At 35.1% G+C, this 23603-nt stretch overlaps 1 protein-coding gene across 6 annotated transcripts in view; it reads right to left on the bottom strand.

Moving 5' to 3' along the window:
- Window positions 1-23603, bottom strand: part of marchf8 (membrane-associated ring finger (C3HC4) 8) — a 103383-nt gene that overhangs the window by 79016 nt on the left and 764 nt on the right. For 2 of the 6 annotated variants that reach the window (XM_058796200.1, XM_058796193.1), the window contains exon 2: window positions 3680-3861. In XM_058796200.1, the coding sequence (XP_058652183.1) occupies window positions 3680-3775 (96 nt within the window). In that variant the 5' untranslated portion in view covers window positions 3776-3861. Of the gene's footprint in view, window positions 1-3679; window positions 3862-22751; window positions 22810-22937; window positions 23051-23095; window positions 23215-23603 lie in introns of those variants that run through there. The other 4 variants (XM_058796195.1, XM_058796194.1, XM_058796196.1 and 1 more) reach the window with 4 other exon arrangements.

Raw genomic sequence — 23603 nt, forward strand, 5'->3', positions numbered from 1 at the left:
CATTAAATTCCTGCAGGGTTTGATTATCGTGTCTGAGTGACTAATATTCATGGCCCATCACCCATCTCACATCAATCAAAAGAGCCTCATAAACTGCACTGAGTGCCATCACTGATACAGGGTGAGTCTCACGAATATTTTAGCACAAAATCAAAAGAAAGAAATAGAAATTACATTTTGCAAAAAAGAAAATTAAACCAGTTTTGCAATATAACATTAGCTTCTTGCCATTACTTTCTAAACACATTCCTCTCATATACATACATATACATACACACACACACACACATAAATATTAAAGAAAGTTTATTACATATTTAGATATTTTTTTGATATATTTTTTAAATAAATCAACATTGTTATTCTGATCTAAAACTAAAGCTATTAAAAGCATTTTTAATCATTGAAATTATGCTGAAATAGAATAAAATATAAATATTAGATGGAAAAACTTAAACTAAGAAAAAAATTTGAACTGTTGCCTTGGCATCAAATTTAAATATGCTGAACTTGAAGTACTTAAATTATTAAAACTACAACTGAAATCAAACTAAATTACTGTAAATATTTTATTTAAAATAATACTAAAAAAATTACTGATAAAAATGACTAAAACTTGAACTAAAATTAAAATGAAAACTGAAAATATAAAAAGCTAATTCAAAATATTATTTGATATTCTTCAATGTTTCAGTACAGCATATTACAATAAGAATCAAATAAGAATAATGAAAATTACAAAACAATCAAAAATAAAACATTCAGTCTTATTACAGAAATAAGGATTGAATTGTTATATATAAAGAAAATCACATATAATATAATATAATATTGATAATTATATACATATATATATATATATATATATATATATATATATATATATATATAGGATATATATATTTGATATATATTGGATATATTTTTATTTGATTTTAGTTCTTCATGAGATTCACCCATAACAACGTCTGCCTAAATATCTCTAGTCCACAGCTCCATAGTTAAAAAGAAAAATCACTTCTGGGCGGCACATTGTCAGCGCCAGTCAGGCAGAAACTTGTGAGGGACCTGTCATTAAAAAAAAAAGAGAAGCAGCAAATAAAATTGCAACAAATCAAACTGACAGACAGCCAAGCCCAGCTATGATGACTATCAGTAACTCCACCGTGAGCTTGATACACAAACCTCTGTACATGGACAGACACATATACACAAGACTGCAATTCTATAAAAAAAAATATTCAAAATGTCTCAAGGTCAGACTCAGCTGCCAAACAGTAGAAATGTAAACACACAGAGGCTTTCATGAAAAGTGATTCTTAAAAAATGGTCTGGGAATGATGACCGACATACCGACATTTAGAATTGAACAGACTTCCTGCTACTTGAGTCACTTGAGGCCGTTTAGCCAAAGAAAAAAAAACAAAAGGGAAAAAAACAGCCTGTCTCCTGTATCCTGCCCAGCTGATGGGTTACCGGCCTCAGGCCCACCAATGAAACAACACTCATTAGTGTTTCCATCCAGTCTTGCTTAAACAGAGCGCCGCACTAGAGGAGGACGAGAGAGCACAGCTAAAGAACTGCTGGCACAGCTACACAAGCTGAAAACTGATGAGGGTAAATATTGAGATTCCTTTGGGCCCAAGTGTTTATGAATCAGGCTTCTCAGAAGAAAACAAATCTTCAGTATTCAAACAGATGATAATAGCATGGGTCACAAGGCTGGACAACATCTGACACCACAGCTTCCCCAACTCTGAAACAAAAGTATCTCACTTGCACGAAACCTTATCATATCTGCGATATGCATTTGGGGAAGAATATATATCTCTTTAAAGGAATCATATCATGAGAAATCAATTTTTCATTCATCTTCTATAAATTCATTATACTTCTCTATCGCTCAAAAGTTTGGAGTCAGTGAGATTTTTCCTTTTGGTGAAAGAAATGAATACTTATACTCATCAAGGACACAAGACATTGATTTAAAAAGTGGCAGAAGATTTCAATTTCAAATTAATCTCTATGAATGTATAACTTTTTCCACCAAAATATTAAGTGGCACAAATCTTGAACATTGATAATAATAACAAATGTTTCTTGAGCAGCAAATCAGCATATATCATTATATATAGCCATATTTGTTATCACATGAATAAATTACATTTTAAAACACTATATATAAAAATAGAAAATAGTCATTTTAAATTGTAATAATACTTTAATCTTTTTATTGTATTTTGATCAAATAAATGCAGCCTCTGTGAACATTAGAGACTTTTTTCAAAAATAAAATAAGCTAAAAACGAAACTAAACTAAACTAAAATAAAATCTCACAACCCCAAACTTTTAACTAGTAGTGTAAACAAACTTTATTCCCAATTGAAAAAAAAAAACCTTTTATTATAACTAAAACATCTCGTTCTGAAATCTTTGGATTACCTCTTAACACCAGAACAACTAATGATAAGATAACACTAATAATCTAGTAACACTGTGAAATGTAGGAAACCCCAAAATGAATATCCATTTTTCATACTGCACATTGATATACTGTGATGCCTACATTTATTTGTAGCATTTAAAATAACTGATTTTAGTTTTTCTTAGTTGAATATATTGAATTTAGTGAATATATTTAGACAGAATCTTATACAATAAGCTTTGAGTTACACAGAAGCTTTGCGTTTCAGGAGCTAATAAAATATTTAACTCAAATCAATACTTTGTGTCTAATTATTTACTTGCGTGGCAAGTACCCATGTAATAAGAAGGATAATGTATATCCAGCTGGCTGTTATTGCAGAATAAACCCCTTCAGGGCGACACAAGACCCCTCCGCTTCACATCCTGATCACCCTGTTGGAGTTTATTCTGCGATAACAACCAGCTGGATGTACATTAGCCCTTAATTATCGGCCTATCAGTATCAACCAGAATTTACATTTCAGTGCATCCCTAGATGAAAGATTACAAATAATAGTAATGAAAAATGACACACATTGATGATTCATTCAAAATAAGATCAGGAGTGTGCATTAAGGAGAAAATAAAGTGTTGTTTGTGACCTCATGGTGAGTAAGTGCAAAGAAGTCTTAAAGGCACAGCGTACCAAATAATTCCTAGGTGTAAGAGAAAGCATAAAATATTTGTGAAACCTAAATCATGACAGTTTTTGATGCAGAAATACTTGACTAACATAATAATTCAACACAAAGCCCACAGGCACAATGATATCAATCACACTTTGTTTTATAGTTCTCCTCACTCATAACATTTCACACAGTTACTCCTGCCTGCATCACTTACTGGAAACCTGCCCCCCAAAACACCCACTCTTGTGTATGTGCGACTTCCTCTACTTCACCTACTTCCTTTATTGTAATCTATGTCAGTAATTTTCATAATTTGGAGTGTTCCAAGAAAGCACATAATATAAACAGTATTTAAGACCGAGTTCACAGAACAACTTCGGAACAAACAAGTATTTCGAGCCCATGTGTGTGTGCAAGGTTTGTCTCTAAAATCCTTTCCACTTTGAGTTTTGACAGGGAAAAGAAAACTTTCAGAACTGTGAAAACAGGATGCTGTCTTTCAGTGGGAATGAGGATGAAGGTAACAAGGGTCACAGATTATACTACCGCCTGTTTTTCTATGGCTATTAGGTGGAAGACAAACCTGTTTATCCTTTTCCTTTGCCTTCCCGCTGCTGGACACCCGGGAGGAAGTGACATCACGAGGGATGACAGAGATTTGGTGCAATGGCATGTTCATCCCCGCAGTTCAGTGGAGCTCACACTCTCTGAAGCTGAAGCCTGTCCACCAGCACCGGCATGATGGAAAGAACCACTAATCCAAATCTGACAGAGAGACAAAAAGAGATGAGAAATGAATGCTCCAAACGCATGATCATCATTCCTACTGCCATGATGAATAGAAAATGCACACAAACATTTCTTGTCAATCAACTGTCGTTAACCGCTTTCTGTAGATGGTAATAGTGTGGTGTTAATTGAACCGGGTAAACAACACTGACTTTTGTGAATCTGTACTGTAAGTGTGAAAAACGGTTAATTTAAATACTCGTACAACAGCAAGCATATTTCATATTTTTCAATAAATATTGATATAAAATTTGCAATCTTTGAGGTCACCAACCTGGAATACTGACAAATCCAGTGATTATACAATGAATAAAAAAAAATGACTGAACAAAATAAAAAACAATAAATAAATAAATAATTTGAACAAACTAATTAATAATGAAATAAAAATAAATACAAACATAAAATAATCAGCCAATCATACAGCATATGAACTTGCCAGATAAAGTGCTTTCAGTTTTTTGTGCAATATGCATCAGATGGCAAATAGAAGGAAATGATAGGAAGATTAGATTGTTTTTCAGGGCTAACCCAAACACTAAAATCTGGTTAACAAGAATTTTGTTTTAAGACCAACAAAGATGTTGATCAGGAAAACATCTCACACGGTGAAATCACGGTAAGTATTCACAAACACTGCTGCATATTAATTGAACTACAAAAACATCAAGTCTCATGCAGCGAGTGAGGAAATGAGAAGCAGCAGTAAAAGTTGAATGGCCAATTACAAAGCGACTCCCATATTCTCCATAATGAAACGCATTCTTTGAAGGAGAACAAAGAGCTCACGCCACACTGAGACAACGCAAGGTCTGCTTACAAATAGACTTCTACCACCATCTGCTGCAACCATAACAGCAATTAAAATTCTCTCCATTTGGTGACCATGCCAACGGCCGTGTTGTGTGTAAGACTTTGGATCTAGAATCGCAATGGCAACCACCGGCATCAGACCAAATTTGGCACTGCAGAACGAAGACGTAGTGCTATGCACTTTCTCTAGTGCAAATGGATTGATTAACAGACACACAAAACTACAGAATGACAAACTGTTGGACACTGAACACAGAAATGAAGCTGAATACTGAATATCTCACTGCTGTTTCAGACCAGCAGAACATTCCAACAGCTTGAGACCACACTTTTTGTGAATATCTGTTTATTTGTGAAAATTGGTTTTGTGTTGGAGTTGTTTTGTTTTGTTAAATTTTTAGTTTTTATTAGATTTTTGCTTCTTGTTTTGTTTTTGCTTTTTAGTAAAAAAAAAAAAAATTTGAATTTGTTTTGAGTTAAGTATTTTAAAAAAATGTAATAGAAATAGAAATAATTCTTTTAAATTAAAATAAATAAATGTAAATAAAATACATACATGTAAACAAATGTAAATAAGTAAAATGTAGTGTAAACGTATAATAAAAATGATTCCAAACTATTTTGACACAATTAATAATCAAATAAATAAATTTGTGACCATGCTCATCAATTCATCTGCACATGCTCTTTGGAACACAATAACTGTTATCCTGATAACATAATATGTAATAAAAATTAAAATTTTAAACCGCCAGATAGGAGCATTTTCACTAGTGGAAACTAGTCTTGGATTTTTGAATCCCACTGTACGCACAACAGCTTGAAGTCATTTTCACATTTGGTTGTGTGATTATCAGTGAATGCATATGACGAACTAATATTATGATATTGTTATAATGGTCAACACATGGGGAGGAGTGAATTAAATCCTCTCTCTTTGGCATCAAAAGTGCCATTAATTCATAAGCTGCTCACAGAACAGCTGGTCAGTTCATACGCATCCAGGACTCACAGCAGGACAGTTATCTGAGCAGAAACCGCTCCACATGACTGATCAACAGCCCGTGCTAATCACACCGCATTAAAGCGGAGGGCATGTGACTGCAATCACTCATATGCCGCTGGATCAATAGGCCAAGGATAATTTTTAGCGCTCTAAAACAAAGGCAGCAGCATATGGTTTACTGCCAAGTACATGAGACGTGTGACATGCTGATGAATCCACAGTATCCTGGTCCATACTGCCATATTTGTGAGTAGATTTCATGTCATGATCAGTAAAACAGCTTAAGGCAAATGTTAAGTTTCAATGGAGGAACAAACACACATCAATCTCATAGCTTTCGTTTCACTGAAAAAGTGATTGGGTGGAAAAGGAAGCTAGTGGTCAAATTCTTAAGTTAATGCCCTTTGAGGTCTTCGTGAAATCAGATGTCATAACAACAATAATAATCACGGGCTTGGAGCCTGTGGAGTGATGACTAATGCATGAGGTCTCTGCCAATTCTTGATCTAAATGAGCGGTGGAAAGTGCCTCAGCACAGTCGATCAGGGTGGAGGAGTTAAAAAAGGGCAGCCGCCTGTAAATCTGATGTGCCACGTACAGTATGTACTGTGTAAAGGTCATATTTAAGTACTGTTATTACTATTATTGCTAATATCTTATAGGTTAGGGATTTGAATAAACCGGCAAATAAAAATCCTACACAGACTCAAGGGGCAGCCACACTAAACTTTGACCATTTGGACACAAATGAGATAAGATGTCTCACTCTGCGACAAACTTTTAAAAAAGAAAACATAAATTCAGTATAAAACAAATATAAATGTATTGATGCAAACCAGCAGCTTTAAAGTTCACATTATTTAATTCAGCTTTAAGGTTACAGAGTGACATAACTATCTTCCAATGGTCACACGTCTCCACCACAGGTCAAAGTTCACTAAACTTGAACTTTGCAATACAGTAAAATGCAAAACTTATTTGCATGAGCTTATGTTTCCAGTGTACCGCTTTCTGATGCGTATGAATGGAAGTCAATTGAAATGAATAGCATGGTGTGACTGCCCCTTAAAGGGATAGTTCACCCAAAAATGAAAATTCTGTCATTAATTACTCACCCTCATGTTAATTAAGTTAATTGACATCACGTCTGTATCATGATTAGCTATGAAAGGGATGTCTTAGAGAGGCAGAGTCTCTCAGAAGTAAAGATGGGCAGAGGCTCTCCAATCTGTGAAAGAGTGCGTAAAAAGATTTTGGAATACTTTAAAAACAACGTTCCTCAACGTCAAATTGCAAAGGCTTTGCAAATCTCATCATCTACAGTGCATAACATCAGAAAAAGATTCAGAGAAACTGGAGAAATCTCTGTGCGCAAGGGACAAGGCTGAAGACCTTTGTTGGATGCCCGTGGTCTTCGGGCCCTCAGACGACACTGCATCACTCATCGGCATGATTCTGTCATTGACATTACTAAACGGGCCCAGGAATACTTCCAGAAACCACTGTTGGTAAACACAATCCGCCATGCAAAAAGGAAGTCATACGTGAGCATGGTCCAGAAGTGCCGTCGTGTCCTGTGGGGCAAGGCTCATTTAAAATGGAAAAGTGTTATATGGTCAGACGAGTCCAAATTTAACATTCTTGTTGGAAATAACAGACACCGTGTCCTCCGGGCTAAAGAGGAGGGAGATCTTCCAGCGCGTCATCAGCGTTAAGTTCAAAAGCCAGCATCTATGTTTTGAAGATGAACGAAGGTTTTACGGGTTTAAAATGACATGCGGGTGAGTAATTAATGACAGAATTTACCTTTTTGGGTGAACTATCCCTTTAATACTAAAGGAGCAAGTGGAGTCTTTTAGAAAACTTAAAAGCCGCAGAGACTTGAGCCACTTTTCCACCATCGAGCCAAACAGTTCTGGTTGCTTAACTCTTCCATTTGGCCAGCTAAAGAGAGAAAGTGGACACCAGGCAACAAAACACGTGACTGATCCTGAGCAGCAACATCGCTCAGGATGTTTACAATTTTGTAATTGTGCTTTTCCTGAACCAAGCTCAAGTGGAAACATAACTGTAACCATTTATTACTGTTCTTAGAATCATTCAGCTCAACAGGGGAAAAGCATCCATTAAGCAACCGCTTAACAACGCTCTAGCAACCTAATAGCAATGCACTAAAACCCAAACCCCATAAGTAACCACGCAGTGACACTCCAGCAGTTTGACAGTGATTTTTGCAGACAAACACCACTGAAATGTTGTTCAGAAATGTTTAAAACTAGTTGTTATGATTAGCATCTGGAGATTAAGGAAGGAAATATGTCTCCGCCAGGATGGAATGCCTCAAAGAGCATAAAAAATGTTGTTGTTTCATCCTTTTGGATTTTCAGAGAGAAAAACTGGGATAAATTATTGAAGATAAATAATATACATAGTAAAACAACTGCATTGAAATGTGCCTCAGCTCAAATCAGTCACCAAGTTCAGCTCATGACAGGAAGAATGGCCAAAAGGAATAGCAACAGATCCCTGCTGGCAGCATGTGATGTGGTGTACCATATGCTTCACGACTGCCACAAATACAGCTTTCACAGAGCCCAGAGCAGGGATTTCAGCCTTAAGGTGCGTCACATTAGTAATATGAAGCACAGCTCACTCAGAAGTCACTTTCAAACCAAGCAGCTTTCTGCTGCAAATCCGTGTAACCAACTTGACACCACTTCGAAATCTGCGTGAAGAAATCTTTCGCCCTTGTGCAAAAAATCCAATTGCATGGATTTCTATTGAAATGACTGCATTTTGCCTGTGAAAATTTGCCAAACAATGTTACATATAACCACACATTTAGAAATGCTACGTAGGCAGCTGACTAGGTTTTTGAGCCTGCACTTCTCTACACACCTTACCATTACACAAAGTCCACAACACAACTATAACGACACCATATTGTTGGAATAATCATCCTTTCTGTGAACCGGCCTTAACTCTCTGACAGTAAGAGAGAGCGCTGCACTGAGCACTGAACTGATCAGGCTGGTAAATTACCCTGCTTCCACAAAGGATGATCCATCAATGAGCAGCTGCCGCTAGAAATGACATGAGATCGATACAGCAATGGACCTATCCAAGAGATGAGCCTGAGCCTGTGCGTTCCCCCTCTCTGGAAAATCCTTCTGCTGGTCTCCTGTGTGAGAGATAACGCTGAGCGCCAAGACTCTAACCCAGATTTATTCAGCCATGCGACTGTAAAGGTGACATAGTTAGACATTCCCTATGGATGTTCCTCCAGACTGAAGTTTCATATGTATGATGTATGTTTCCATTTAAGAAACTGTCAATGTTGGGGAAGCTTGTCAAGCTACAGGATACTCTTCATTTAAAGGTAAACTTCAAGCTACAATACAAACTACACTGAAGCTTTTTTTAAATATCAGTTCATATTTCTTTTTTTTTTTACTTACAATTTTTAACTTTGAATATAAATTTTAAATCATATATCATATATAAACCACATAACTTATATTAAAAAGTTTTAAAATACTACATATACACTATCGTTCAAAAGTTTGGGGTTGGTAAGATTTGGTAAGGCTGGTAAGGCTGCATTTATTTGATCAAAATACAGTAAAAACTGCAATTGTATGAAATATTATTGCAATTTAAAATATCTGTTTTCTTTTTAATGTATTTTAAAATGTAATTCATTCCTGTGATGCAAAGCTGAATTTTCAGCGTCATACTCCAATCTTCAGCGTCACATGATCCTTCAGAAATCATTCTAATATGGTGATTTGGTGCTCAAGACACATTTCTTATTCTTATCAATGTTGAAAACAATTGTGCAGTCTAATATGTGGGGGCGGAAACAGTGATACATTTTCAGGATCCTTTGATGAATAAAAAATTCAAATGAACAGCATTTGTTTGAAACAGAAATCTTTAGCGACATTATAAATGCATTTACTGTCACTTTTGATCAATTTAATGCAACCTATATGAATAAAAGTATTAATTTCTTTCACTTTACTATCACAAAATTTTGAAAGGTAGTCTATATACTGTATATGATCAAAAGCAGAATCTTCCTAAATATTATATTATCGATAATTAAATATTTTTAATATTGATCAAATAAATGCCATGCACACCACTGTGCAGGAACAGAAATTAATTGTTGAAAAAAATGTTCATTTAAAAGAACAATGTAAGGGAACCAATCCACTAAAATGAACACCGCTAACCGTTTGGAAAAGTAACTTGGTACTAAAATGCTACTCTGATTTGACCTATTGCACACCACTGAAAAAGTAGTAAAGGGATACTTCACCCAAAAATGAAAATTCTGTCATTAATTACTCATGTCGTTCCAAACCCATCAGACCTGTTTTCATCTTCAGAACACAGATTAAGATATATTTGATGAAAATTAGTTTTTTTAAAAAGGTCTTACAGGTTTGGAACAACATGAGGTTGAGTAATTAATGACAGAATTTTCATTTCTGGGTGAACTACCTCTTTAAGTTACTTGCCTGATACTTTTATTTAGTTAGTTACTCCACCTCATTGGAAACTTTCATGGTAAATCTGTACCTTGGTTGCAGTTTTCAAATGTTCTGTTTCCAGTATCAGGCATCGAAAGGATTTACCCCTGCTGTTTTTTTCTAAACAGTTGCACAATCACACACCTTATTATCTAGCATCATCTGGATTTCAACCAAATGGATAACGTCAGGTAGTGTCATATGTGACCGGAGTGATGATATCAGATAATTATTCAAAGCTTAATAAGTGGCTTACTGGCTTAAACCCCATCAATGTGCTATATTACATGACCTCAAGATCAGAGCGGGACACAAACTCCGCCAGTGCTGGAACATCCTCACAGACTGTTAAGAGATTAGAGCGGGATAAACCGGACTTGATGTGTACTGATGAAAGCCTGCTGATCCTCACACACACACACACACACACACACACACACACTCTGTGCTACACAGCAGTACTTTCATTCCTTCATTTCACATTCAGAGGCCAGAACGAGCTCAAGAATAAATTATCATAATGTTTTGCGCGTAAACACGTTGTCCTTTTGGGACACCGTAATTTATGGAGCGAAGTGTTACGCCGCTGACCAATTCCTTGCTCGATGCTGTCAGATCTGCTGTCGTTTCAATAAAACAAAGTCATTAGTATGACATTTGTATGTTAGCTTTGATACGTTTGTCAGTTTATTATGGATGAACATGCGTTTCTGTCACGAATCTGTGGTGTAAACATTAACAAGATGTCAGAATTTTCTACATTATTAAACAGTTTCCTCAATCCTGAATTCAACTGTAAAGCTATTTCAGATAAACCTGCCCCTAAATGGCACAACAAACTGTGATTGGCTGTTTTCATGTCAATCAGACTTTTTCTAAGCGGGCGGTTCTTGATCAGAACAAGATCAGAAAGCTGATTGGACTTCATGTTGATAAAGAAAAGGTGCATTCGACTTTGCTTGCGACTGGATTTGTGATCCATCACAAGATTTGCCACTTGCAGTCAGAGGAAGTCAGACACTTCTGCTTCCTGTAGTGATGCTTACACAGTTTTGCGTATTTTTTCTTTTTCTTTTTTACAGATAAAGTGGATTAGAAACATAAGTACAGCAAATGTTCTGTATGTGCAAGAACGTTCAGCATAAGCCTATACTATTTTAAAGAGGAGTCTATACATTTTCATCAGTTTTATTTTGATAAACATGACACAATATAACATTAAAGGGATAGTTCGCCCAAAAATGAAAATTATGTCATTATTTACTCACCCTCATGTCATTCCAAAGCCATAAGACCACAAATTAAGATATTTTTAATGAAGTCCAAGATCTTTCTGATCCTGCATGCAACTGAAATGTTCCCAGGCGCAGAAACGTAGTAAGGTAAGTTAAAATAGTCCATGTGATATCGGTGGTTCAACCGTTAATTTACGAAGCTATGAGAATAGTTTTTATTCGCAAAGAAAACAAAATAACTTTAATTCAACAATTCAGAAAGCTGATGGATTTCATTAAAAATATCTTAATTTGTGTTCTGAAGATGAACAAAGGTCTTGCGGGTTTGGAGCAACTTTAGGGTGAGTAAATAATAACAGAATTTTCATTTTAGGGTGAACTATCCCTTTAAATTGACATGTTTTTACTGTTATAAACACCAAATTTGTGAGCATTAGCGCAAATGAAGGTGTCAGAATAAAGGCTAAACACATGTCATCATTGTCATCAGTAAATCCAGCCAATCGTTAAACTGTTGTGTTGTCATCAGAGCTTGTGTGGCCAATCTGGAGAAACTAGCCAGCCATCTCTAATTGCTCTTACGGTATTTTTACAGTGGTTTGCCCTCTGCGCCGTCTTAAGTAAAAAAAAAAAATAAAGTCAGACACCGATCAGTCCGCACAGCGCCACATGAAGTCGAACACACCTAAAGTCTGGCCTTGTGAGATTAAAACACATGACCTCAGTGTACACATGCATATTTGAACACACACAGTCTCTGCTGACTCAAACAAGAAGAGTCTTCTAAGAAAGTAAACCTTTCTCACACTTTGAAGACAAATCCTGCAAATTTAATGGAGACAGCAGACCTTCCTAGATTTTCTGCATTAGTTGTAGTTTCTGTCAAAGCGTCTCTCCATACGCACAGATTCAGAGAAGAGCACAGGAGGAAACTGGATGGCGGCTGACTTCATGTTTTGCAAGAGGAGCAGGATGAAAGGTTTTGAAAACTTAGTGAGGAAGGCGAAACTGTAGACTGCATCAAAACGAGTCCCTAAAAAGCATAGAGACACTGAAAACCTTACATTTTGTAAAACATGGTGCACGGATAGCATCACTTTATCTTATTACGTGATTCATCTGCCTTTAAGTAAAGAAAATTCAAATGGGAACTAGGCTTCAGTAAATGCTTTTCCATCTATCAAAATATTAATGGCGGGTTAGTGTGCAAAAGAAGGTGCTCATTTAGGACATATTGTTTCTGTTTCTGAACGCATAAACGCCTGGATGCAAAATAAAAGCATAATGTGTGAATAACAGGGTCATGCAAAGGTTTCTTGGTAAGCTTCCGGCAGCATCCAGTCAAACAACTTGAAACGAGGCATGTCTGCACCACAGCAAAATTCATACAGACATGATAACAATAATAATAAAATCCAATGATAAATTAAAAAAAAAAAAAAAAAAAGTTAAAAACCCCTAAAAGGTGAAGTATTTGAAATGTGCCTCATACAAGATATATAGTTAACATATTATAATAACTTTCATTAAATACACCAATATTCAAAGGTTAATTAGATTTTGCAATTAAGAAAATATTATTACATTTAAAATAACTGTTTTCTATTTGAATACATTTTAAAATCAATTTATTCCTGTGATGGCAAAGCTGAATTTTCAGCAACCATTACTCCAGTTTTCAGTGTCACATGATCCTTCAGAAATCATTCTAATATACTGATTTGGGGCTCATATACTTTTCTTATTATTATTACTGCAGAAAACAATTAATTTTTGAGACTTGTATAGGACTCTTTGATTAATATAAAGTTCAAAAGATCAACATTTACTTTTATAAATCTTATATGACATTATAAATGTCTCTACAGTCACTTTTGATCAATTTAATACATTCTTGCTAAATAAAAGTATTAATTTATTTTTAAAATGTGACCCTGGACCACAAAACCTGTCATAAGTAGAGTCAACAATACATTGTATGGGTCAAAATTATTGACCATGTTCCATGAAGATATTTTGTAAATTTCCTACCATAAATATATCAAAACTTAATATTTGATTATTAATATGCATTGCTAAGAACTTCATTTGGACAACTTTAAAGGCTATTTTCTCAACATTTGAATTTTTGCACCCTCAGATTACAGATTTTCAAATAGTTGTATCTCGGCCAAATATTGTCCGATCCTAACAAACCATACATCAATTGAAAGCTTATTTTTACATTTAAAAAAAGACCATTATGACTGGTTTTATGGTCCAGGGTCACAAATATCTCACTGACATTAAACTTTTGAATGGTAGTGTGCATATTATATTTTTCTGGTATATATATATTTAATATATATTCAAATGCTCATAAACTACTGATGTGTTAAGCATTTTGTTTGTTAAAACAGTAACTAGGCACACAAGAAATCTCTACCCATAGCATTTTTTTCTTTAAATTATAGTCTGTTAAAACACATTTTATCATATTTAAAAACATTCCAGTGATGTTTAATAGTCACTTTCGAAACAGGAGAACCAGCACGTCCATCTTTAAGTTATAAAAAAGAACGGCAATAATGTAATGTAATGTGTGATTCTATAAAATTGCCCCATAAAAATACAGTTATGTCACTGCTGAATCAATTCACAGGTCCACACTCATTACGGCGATCTCAAACAGCAGCAGGGACAGCGGAAAGAAGAGCACTGAGACAAAAGTGCAAAATGCAGGATCATTGATTTTTCATCATAAACTGGAACAAAATCTCTTTCCTTGAATTTCCTGCTCTCAGACCTTAATAAAACTTAAGGTTACCACCGCAATAAGCAGGAAATGGCATTTGCAGAACAATAACAAATGAAAAACACAGCATGTGCTGCAGACAGTAACATGGTTAATTACTACCTTAAACCAAGAGGATGTAGTTAAAATACTAAGGAGTTATTTACACTTGTATTTACTTCCTGTGGAACACAAAAAGGAGTTATTAAAAAACTCAAAGCTGTTCTTTTACAAAGAATATTCATGCGGATGAGCACCTTGTAAATATACGGGAACAGTATTGTAAGCAAAGTGTAGTAGATGATGTGGATTGTGGATTTAAATTGTAAACAATTTATTTATTTTTTTACTCAATCCTGGACAATCCCTCTCACCCACATTCAGCCAGAGAATGATCACTGCCAGCCAGGTGCTCCACGGAGCGCTTTAGAAGATCTTTGATCCCTGTGGCCATCAGGCTGTACAACTCCTCTTTATAAGCGTTGGGTCATTCATGAGTAATGCATGTGCAATACATGTTCATTTCATGTGCAATAAGGGACTTTTCTAGTGCAATGCAAATTTTTTACTCATGTGCAATAAGGGACATTTATGTGCAATACAAATTTATTATTATTGTTGCTGCTTATTTATTGTCAGTGCTGAGATTGGTGTGCAGTACATACTGTATAACTGCTGTGCGTAATTGCCGTTACCACGCTGCACTTATCGTGATCAGCATTTGTCGTTCCATTGCGCCTCAGTTAACTTCATATTTGATCTGAACTGTCATTTTTATTGGTGTGGTTTTGAGATTATTGTTGCTATATAGGTATTTATTTATTTCTATTATTACTACTATTAATTATTTATTTATTCTTTCTTTTCTTGAGAGTAATTGTAATATGGCAAGTAATTTCCCTCTGGGATTAATAAAGTTTAAAAAATGAAAATTGTTCTCACTATCAGGGCATCCAAAATGTAAATAAGTTTGTTTCTTCATCAGATCAGTTTTGGAGAAATTACTTGCTCATCAATTGATCACAAATGGGTGCCGTCTGAATGCGAATCCAAAAACCTAATTAAAACATCACAGTAATACACAAATAAACATCATGACTCCAGTCCAACAGTTAATATCTTGTGACGTGAAAAGCTATGTTTGTAAGAAACAAATTCATCATTAAGACTTTTTAACTTTAAATCAACACAAGAGTCTTTGATTTAAGAGTGTTGTCCTCTCACATCAAAATACAGCAACATATCTTTGTTTTGGACTGTTTTGGCTTATAATCAGCACTCGATCTGTGCATATTTCTCTCCTGATTCAGATCAGAGAAAGCAATATTATGGATAGAGTGTAGTATTTTAGCTGGACGCAATGGTTTTGAAGTTAAAAACATCTTAATGATGGATTTGTTTCTTACGAACTCGCAGCTTTTCTCTTCACAACTCGTTAATTGATGGACTGGACTGGAGTTACTTGTGGATTGTTGTGATGTTTTTATCAGTTGTTTGGACTCTCATTCTGACGGCACCCATCCACTGCAGAGAATCCATTTATGAGCAAGTGGTTTAATGCTAAATTTCTCCAAATCTGTTCTGATAAGAAACAAACTAATCTACATCTTGGATGGCATGAGGGTGAGTAAAATTTCAGCAAATTTTAATTTTTGTTGAACCATTCCTTTAAAGTACAAATGGAAACACTGGGAAGCAGCAGCTGGACAGAGCTGCTTGGAAAATACCACAAGGAAAAACAATCTGACTCCAACCAGAAACCAAGTCCAGAGCCTTGGGTATCTCTTTCTGACAAATAAAACTGCTCCAAACTGTGAAACATATAACTTTATACACATACTGCTTCTTGGTGTACATACTAATCAGGCCTGGGCTATCATTATAAGCACACAAGTGATGATGACTGAACAGCACTGCAATTCATCATTTCATAAGTGGATTATAATTGTTTTTTCCTTGAGTGGCCCAAAGAGCTGTACACTCCATCTCTATTAAAACACATTTTCTGTGTCCAAATGGTCTTACTCAGAGCAAAAAAGCAAATAATCTGTAATGGAAAGTCTGATTCAACTCAGACTAATGTACAAAACAGTGATATGGTGTCCAAAACCAGTTTTAATATGCACTCTTATTTACACACCCCGAACAGTGTATTTATATATGCACATATGTAATATACAGTGGGCTCAAGAAACCACTTAAGTCATAATGTTTTTTCTTGTGCTTTGCCGCTATAGATAAGTGCAGTAAACTGTCATTTTTTTGCACTACAAACAAGTGTGTTTATGATTAGCATAATAAATTTATTAAAAAAAATTATAACAAATACCTGTCTGCAATTTCAAGCAGCATTATGGACTATTTTTGTACATCTAAAATTACTGGAAGCAGATGATACTGAAAGCCTCACAGATATAAATGGCCACATGCTTTTACATAAAAAAAAAAAAAAAAAAAAAAGAGGTGGATAGTATGCAGTGTCGTGGAAGAGAAAGAGCGCTGAAGAAAATGTATGCAGTATGAAGGTCCTAATAACACGGTGATCATTTATTTATTCAGCAAGTCTGAACTCAAACGAAGCAGTGCGGCTACCAAAATCTCTCTCACACACAGGCGAAGTACTGCTGCAACGGCAGTCTGCTTCATGTTTCTCAAAGCTTCCCTAATGTCATCTAAATTAGCCACTATGGCATTTGTGTGTCATTTTTGATATGTCTGCTTTAAATTCATGCAAAAGCTGATATGACTTTATTCTGGTTCAACAGTCATGTCTGTCACTTGTCTGCGGTAGAAACCTTTGAAGTAAGGGACCTTGACATGACATTTTCAGCAAATCTATCCATGTTTAGAGTCTATGTCTATCATCTTCAAAGTCACCTATATGTGTGTGTGTGTGTGTGTGTGTGTGTGTGTGTGTGTGTGTGTGTGTGTGTGTGTGTGTGTGTGTGTGTATTTGTTCACAAATGTAGCATTTAAATGATCAAAAGCAAAGTCAAAATAGTAATACTATAATTTACTACTGTTTTCTATTTTTATATAGTTTTATAATGCAGTTTTAACCTGTGATGGTAGAGCTTAATGATTAACAGCCACTATTCCAAGCTATTAGAACATTTTAGACATGTTTTTTGTTTTAGTTTTTCATTTTCATTTAATCTGTGCTTAGTGAAGAAAAGCACCAATTTTTTTCTTTTTTTTTTTTTTCAAAAAAAAAAAAAAAAGAGGAGCGTTCCAGCGGATGACGTAGGACATAAGTGTAGCATAAGCTCCGGTGAAAATACGCTAGTCTCGTGAGAACCAAGTTTTGTTTACAGCAAAGGAAAAGCAGTCTCCCCTTGGCTTATATCGAAATCCTTTATAAATCCTTGTTTTGTATTTCTAATTTGTGACCAGTGTTTTGTTTTGCTCTCTCCTCTGCGCTTCTGCATTCGTCACCACATTCACCTACGTCCAACGTCACTCTCTCGTGAAACGCACGTATGACAGTTAGCCATTTTAAAGCTTCGAAGAGCCAGGAAATTTTTTTATATAACTCAGATTGTATTCATCTGAAAGAAGAAAGTCTATATACCTATAATGGCTTGAGGGTGAGTAAATCATGGGGTAATTTTTGGGGTAATGATGAACTATTCCTTTAACATAAAAACAAAATGTACAAGCCCAGTTTGTCCCACCCAAAGGTCAACTTTCGAAAGAAAATATATATCAACACAGAAATGATACTGATTATCAACGGTTTTATGGGGTCTTTAAGTCAACATGAAATCAAAATTGACCACATTATCTTTTCTAATACACATTTCTTGTGTTATTGTGCACTTTGTTGTTTGTCTTGTAGTCATTAACTTGCTTCACCTTTCAGAATACTTTCTTTTTTCATGTGATGTCACCTAGACCTAGCGAGGTGGTTTCGAATAATTTAGTATTACCATAAGTTACCATAAATGAATTCTTGATTCCAGTAGCAGTGTATTCAGCAGTGATGTCTAGACAAAGCTACTTGCTATTCTGTAACGTCTGTCCTTTACTTTTGCCCTTGTTGAAAGAGGAGTTTGTTAATATTTAACTATGTTCTGGCAAAATACGTTAGAGAAACTGCATCTGACTGCCCATCTGACTGTATTTTTTTCTTCTTTTAACAAGCACAGCAGCATGCCGTTGATCTGAATGAGGCATCTCTGATTCACCCCTTAAAAAAGATGGCTTACATGCTTTTGTTGCTGGGTTTTTATAACGGTGAATGAAGTGAATAATGAATAAATGAATAAAAAGTACATAGGGATTCCAAAGAAGACACGGTAACTCCCAGTTTAACCCACCGCTACCTCTAGGAAACGTCCTATCACAATTCTTGACTCTGTTTGGAATAAAATGCTTGCTGCTAAATGAATACTGCTCACATATATGCAGCATACAATTGACTACTATTTTTTTTTTTAATTACTGTCATTTGTCCTCATGGTGGCATCTCCGGATATATCAATAAGGAACATAATACAAGGAATTAATGCTTTTATTCAGTAAGGAGGCATTAAGCCGATCAAATGTGGCAATAAAAAAAGGCTAAAATAGATGCTGTTTTTTTTACTTTCAAAAAATCCTGAAAAAAATTAAATCACAGCACAACTGTTCTGAACATCAGTTAACTATAATAAATACAACAATTTAATTTACTGTATTTTTTATTAAATAAATGCAGCATCGGTGATAAGAAACATTTCCCAAAGATTTTGAACTATGGTATTTATTATATTATAAAAACACTGTAGAGGTATTATGTTAGGTTAGTATGCTTTCCTGAACCCTGCTTATGAAGCTCAGGGGGAAGTGTCATGAGACAGTGAAGCAGCAGTGCACTAATGTAAATAGCAAAGCCTGGCAGAATGTGTCCAGATTAGTCAAACAAGGCAAATGTTTCTCCCATCTCTAAATAACACACTATTGATTGGTGACTTGTCTTTGCTGTATTACTGTACCTAAGTGAGACCAAATGTTTACGATGCAATATTAAAACTCCACAGCACGTCCATTAGCAGGTCATTATTCACACACTGTGAATACATGGCTCTTGGCCATCTTAAAAATGACTGTAATATGAACACTTACTTTTGTCACTTCCTGCATCATTACAGAATATCATCTAAAGTTTGGCCTATATCTTGTTCATCATAAGTGGTACGTTATTTTCAAGCGATACTGTATATGCACGAACCAATGTAATAAAATGTTGGCATAGACATGTTCATGTGTTTTGGAGAAAATTGAACATGCTTTTTAGAACCACTCACTGGACACTGAAACTGTCGCAAAACATGCAAGAAGCAAAGTGATATAATTTTTGACACCAAAAGACACATTTTTCACGAACCTGGGTTGCAAAATAGTCCACTAACAAATCTCTAGGTAACACTTTATTTTAGGGTCTCTTAACTAGTTGCTCATTAGCATGCATATTACTAGAATATTAGCCATTTATTAGTAGTAATTAAGCACATATTAATGCCTTATTCTACATGACCTTATTCTACAGCCCTAAATTTAACAACTACCTTACTAACTATTAATAAGCAGCAAATTAGGAATTTATTGAGGAAAAAGTCGTAGTTAATAGTGAATAAGTGTTCCCTATTCTAAAGTGTTACCAATCTCTATTATATTCTAGTTTCTAGATATGGCTTGGGTCACTCCTTCATTGTAAAGCTATGGGATTTTTCTGTCTCTCCTCAACAAGCCCCACAATTTGATGTAGTATTCATGATGACAATTCAAACAGTGTGGGACAAAGTGGTTTGTTCAAATCACTAACCGCATGCATGAGCAATATAATACTGATGTTTCCAGTAGCAAACTCCACTAATTACTTTGTGCAAAAACTTGAATTTGCCAGAGGGGACAAATTAGTGGAATCCAAAAAATGTTCTATTTGTAGCTGTAAGTATTAGATCCCATTATGGATTTTCCTGCAGTCTTAGAATAAATCGTTATAAGTGTCTTGGCTAATGTTGGAGTGGATATGCAAAAGCTCCGTCAAGTGCATCAAGCACTTTTGAGCACAAAGGTGAATGTGCTTCATGAATAGACAGCATTAAAAGCAATGCGCACACACAGACTGTCAAATACCGGCCAATTTTTCAGAAATTCACCCTATTAGAGTTTCCAATGTAGCTGCAATTTAGAAAAATGTTTTTGGTAATTAAATGGCTTTTTGAGGTCAAACCAATTTCATATAATCTAATTACTTTCTACTGTATAGCTACAGCAGTTTTTGTTTTTCTATCAGAAACACAACCGATACCAAAATATAACACTGCAAGCGGTCCACAACTTAATCAATATGTTTATTTTAATCCCGTAGTGTTAATGACCTATGCTGTAGCAATTGTGTTATTACACATATGGCTATATCTGATTAGACTGCAGACAGCACAAGTTAGCATAAAACTCAGTGATAATTCAACACCTACTTCCAAAGGAGGAATTGCACCACTTGGTACGGAGATATACAGCTTTTCATGGCAGGTCTGTCCTGCAGCTACATACATCTTTATGCTAATCATAAACATTTCATGCAGTGAAGGCCCAGGGGCGGAGCTTGGCTTTCTGAATGAGGATGCAAATGAGAAACCCTGATTTAAAATGTAAGATCCAGAATCTGGATACAGATTATACCAAATTATTTTTAATACTTTGGGTGTGTGACCCATTGAAGCTCCACTACAAAGTCCATCACATAAAATGAGGTAAGATTAAGTAAAAAAAATACAAAATTAAAATGACCCACCTTATTTTTTTTCTTTTGACCATAAACGTCACACAAATCCCATCTCATCACATCTTATGAATTACCGTGGCTTTCTTCATTTTGTCATTTTATATAAATATCAACATTTGTGAGATTTTGTCAGTCAAAACTATTTAATGATCAGATTAATTGATGTAATTATGTGTGTCTGGAAAACAGTGATCTGCGCATTATGTGCATTATACATTGCATTATGTTCAATATCAAAGGTTTTTGTCTATTTGTTAATGAGGAATGTTTAGATTTGTGGAGAAAAAAATATAAATATATATATATATATATATATATATATATTTTTATATACATTTCTCTTTACATTAAAAGGCTGAGTGCAATAATTCCATTTGAATGGACAGTGTTGCTATTATGACATATCTTCAACAAAAATATGCACAGTTAAATACGTATTCATATTCCTTTTACCTTTTCAATGAATCTATTTTAATGGGATTCTGCTGTCTGCCATTGATTATTTGATTATTCAAATAAAATACAATTTTAATTAGACTAGTTGATTTGACAGTTGATTACATTCATAACACCTGATGCATCATCATTCTGTACATGCTAAACGTTTATCTAAATATTTTACAATTTAAAAGTGAATGGGCATTTTTCTTCCCCATCTTCCCCTACATAGGCCTATTACTTCATACTGAATACATGCTCTAACATCATGTCATTTCACAGTCCAAGCTTTCAATTAAAAGGGCAGACGATAAAACACCAACTTGTAAGTGTATTAATTCATATAGCCTATGTTGACGCACTTCAGATATTTTCTTTCTACCACTTAATATCTCACAATATACTGTGGGATAAACAAGATCTACTCCATGCATGTAGCATTCTGCTCCACACAACCTGTTCATTAAGCTTTATCATTAAAACATCCCTGTTCATCATTTACAGCTTCACATAAGCTGAGATAAGACTCCACACTCACTGCAACCAGAGCACACAGACGCCATGAATACCATAAACACACATACCATTTCACAACATAGAAGTCACAGTCAAATCTCGATACAATGCACAGTCACTAAGGTCCTCCTGGATGAAAGGCATTGGTGAAATGCCTTCATTTTCAATGAAATTCACTGGAAGGGAGGCAACTCCACCATTCCAGAAACGCACCCCCACATGTTCTTAAAACCTTGTGTAACTCCAAAAACACACAAACAGGATCAGAAAGTGCAAGCTTAGTGCACAAAGCCATCTATTGTTTTATCTATTGTGACATGTTCTAAAGATACGAGTGACATTGCAGAATGATAAGGTGTATAAAAAGTCACGCTGTTCAGCAAGATGTGACAAATACAAAAGAAAAAGAAAAAAATATTATATTACTACCATCTTAATTGTCACTAAGGTATAAAAGCTGCACTTATTACTTCTTTAATTTATCATTTATAAGAGAGTTATTATTTTAATCAAGGAAAGGAGACCTGGGCCAGTGGTTAAATGAGGAAGTTGTCACAAGGCCTAAATTTATTAGTAACCATAAAACAGGTGTTTATTTAATACTAGATTAAAGCTGTCTTATATAACAAAATTTTTAAAGTCTTTTGTCGTCACATTTTTATTGGGGCAAATTGTAACGTATTTTAAATGCTACATTATGTACGTGTTTGCCGTTTTATAATTGTTTTAATTTAGCTGAAACGGCTGCCTAAAAAGGTATATTGTGACAACTTACCCCACCATGTGACAACATCCCCCATCAACGTATGTTCACAGAACTGTACCATTGTTTCCTGGACAATAATAGTGGAAATATTCGATAGAGTTGTTATAATCAAGAAGACTTTGAAATGTCCATACAGAAATTGAGACAAAACATATAGGATATAAAGACACCGTATAGACAAAATTATGCGCTTACCGCCATGGCCATCAACACCTCAACAAACCTGGCAGTTCAAAACCATCCAAAGACTAGGAATATGCCTGACACACAGTCACTGATCCACCCTTTAAACATACCCATGCGTAACACAATAATGCCAGGAAAAAGCGAAACAAAATGTTTACAGTACGCACTTATGTAGCGCTGTAATCCATTCTGCATTGAGTCCATGCATCCATCCAACAGACCTGCTGCAATCCAAGCGCACTGGATACACTGCCTAGCCATTTCCGATTCATGAACTCGTGAATCGTTCTTTGGAGTCGGATCTTTTCGATGAATCAATTGACATGGTTCGCTTGAACATTTTATTCATGAATCGGATTCACTGTCCGGCTCACTAATTTACTGTAGTAACTTAACACAGCAGCAACGTTACAAATAAAACTGGAAATGCGTCGCGTTTATGTAGCATTTCATGTTAAAACGTGCAAAACTGTTTCACCTGGGTGATTTAAGTTATTGTTAAGTGTAGTAAACGCAATTAATTAATTAGAAGGTTAACCACGTGTGCAACAAACATAGCACATAAACACAATCTAAATAGTAGCAAACATTATTATTTACAACATGCAAATATGCCACGCTGAGAAGTCAAGTCGCAATGACGTCACAACTTTAAAAAAGAATCATTTGTGAACC

The sequence above is a fragment of the Onychostoma macrolepis genome, chromosome 13, assembly GCF_012432095.1.
Source record: "Onychostoma macrolepis isolate SWU-2019 chromosome 13, ASM1243209v1, whole genome shotgun sequence".
Classification (NCBI taxonomy): Eukaryota; Metazoa; Chordata; class Actinopteri; order Cypriniformes; family Cyprinidae; genus Onychostoma; species Onychostoma macrolepis.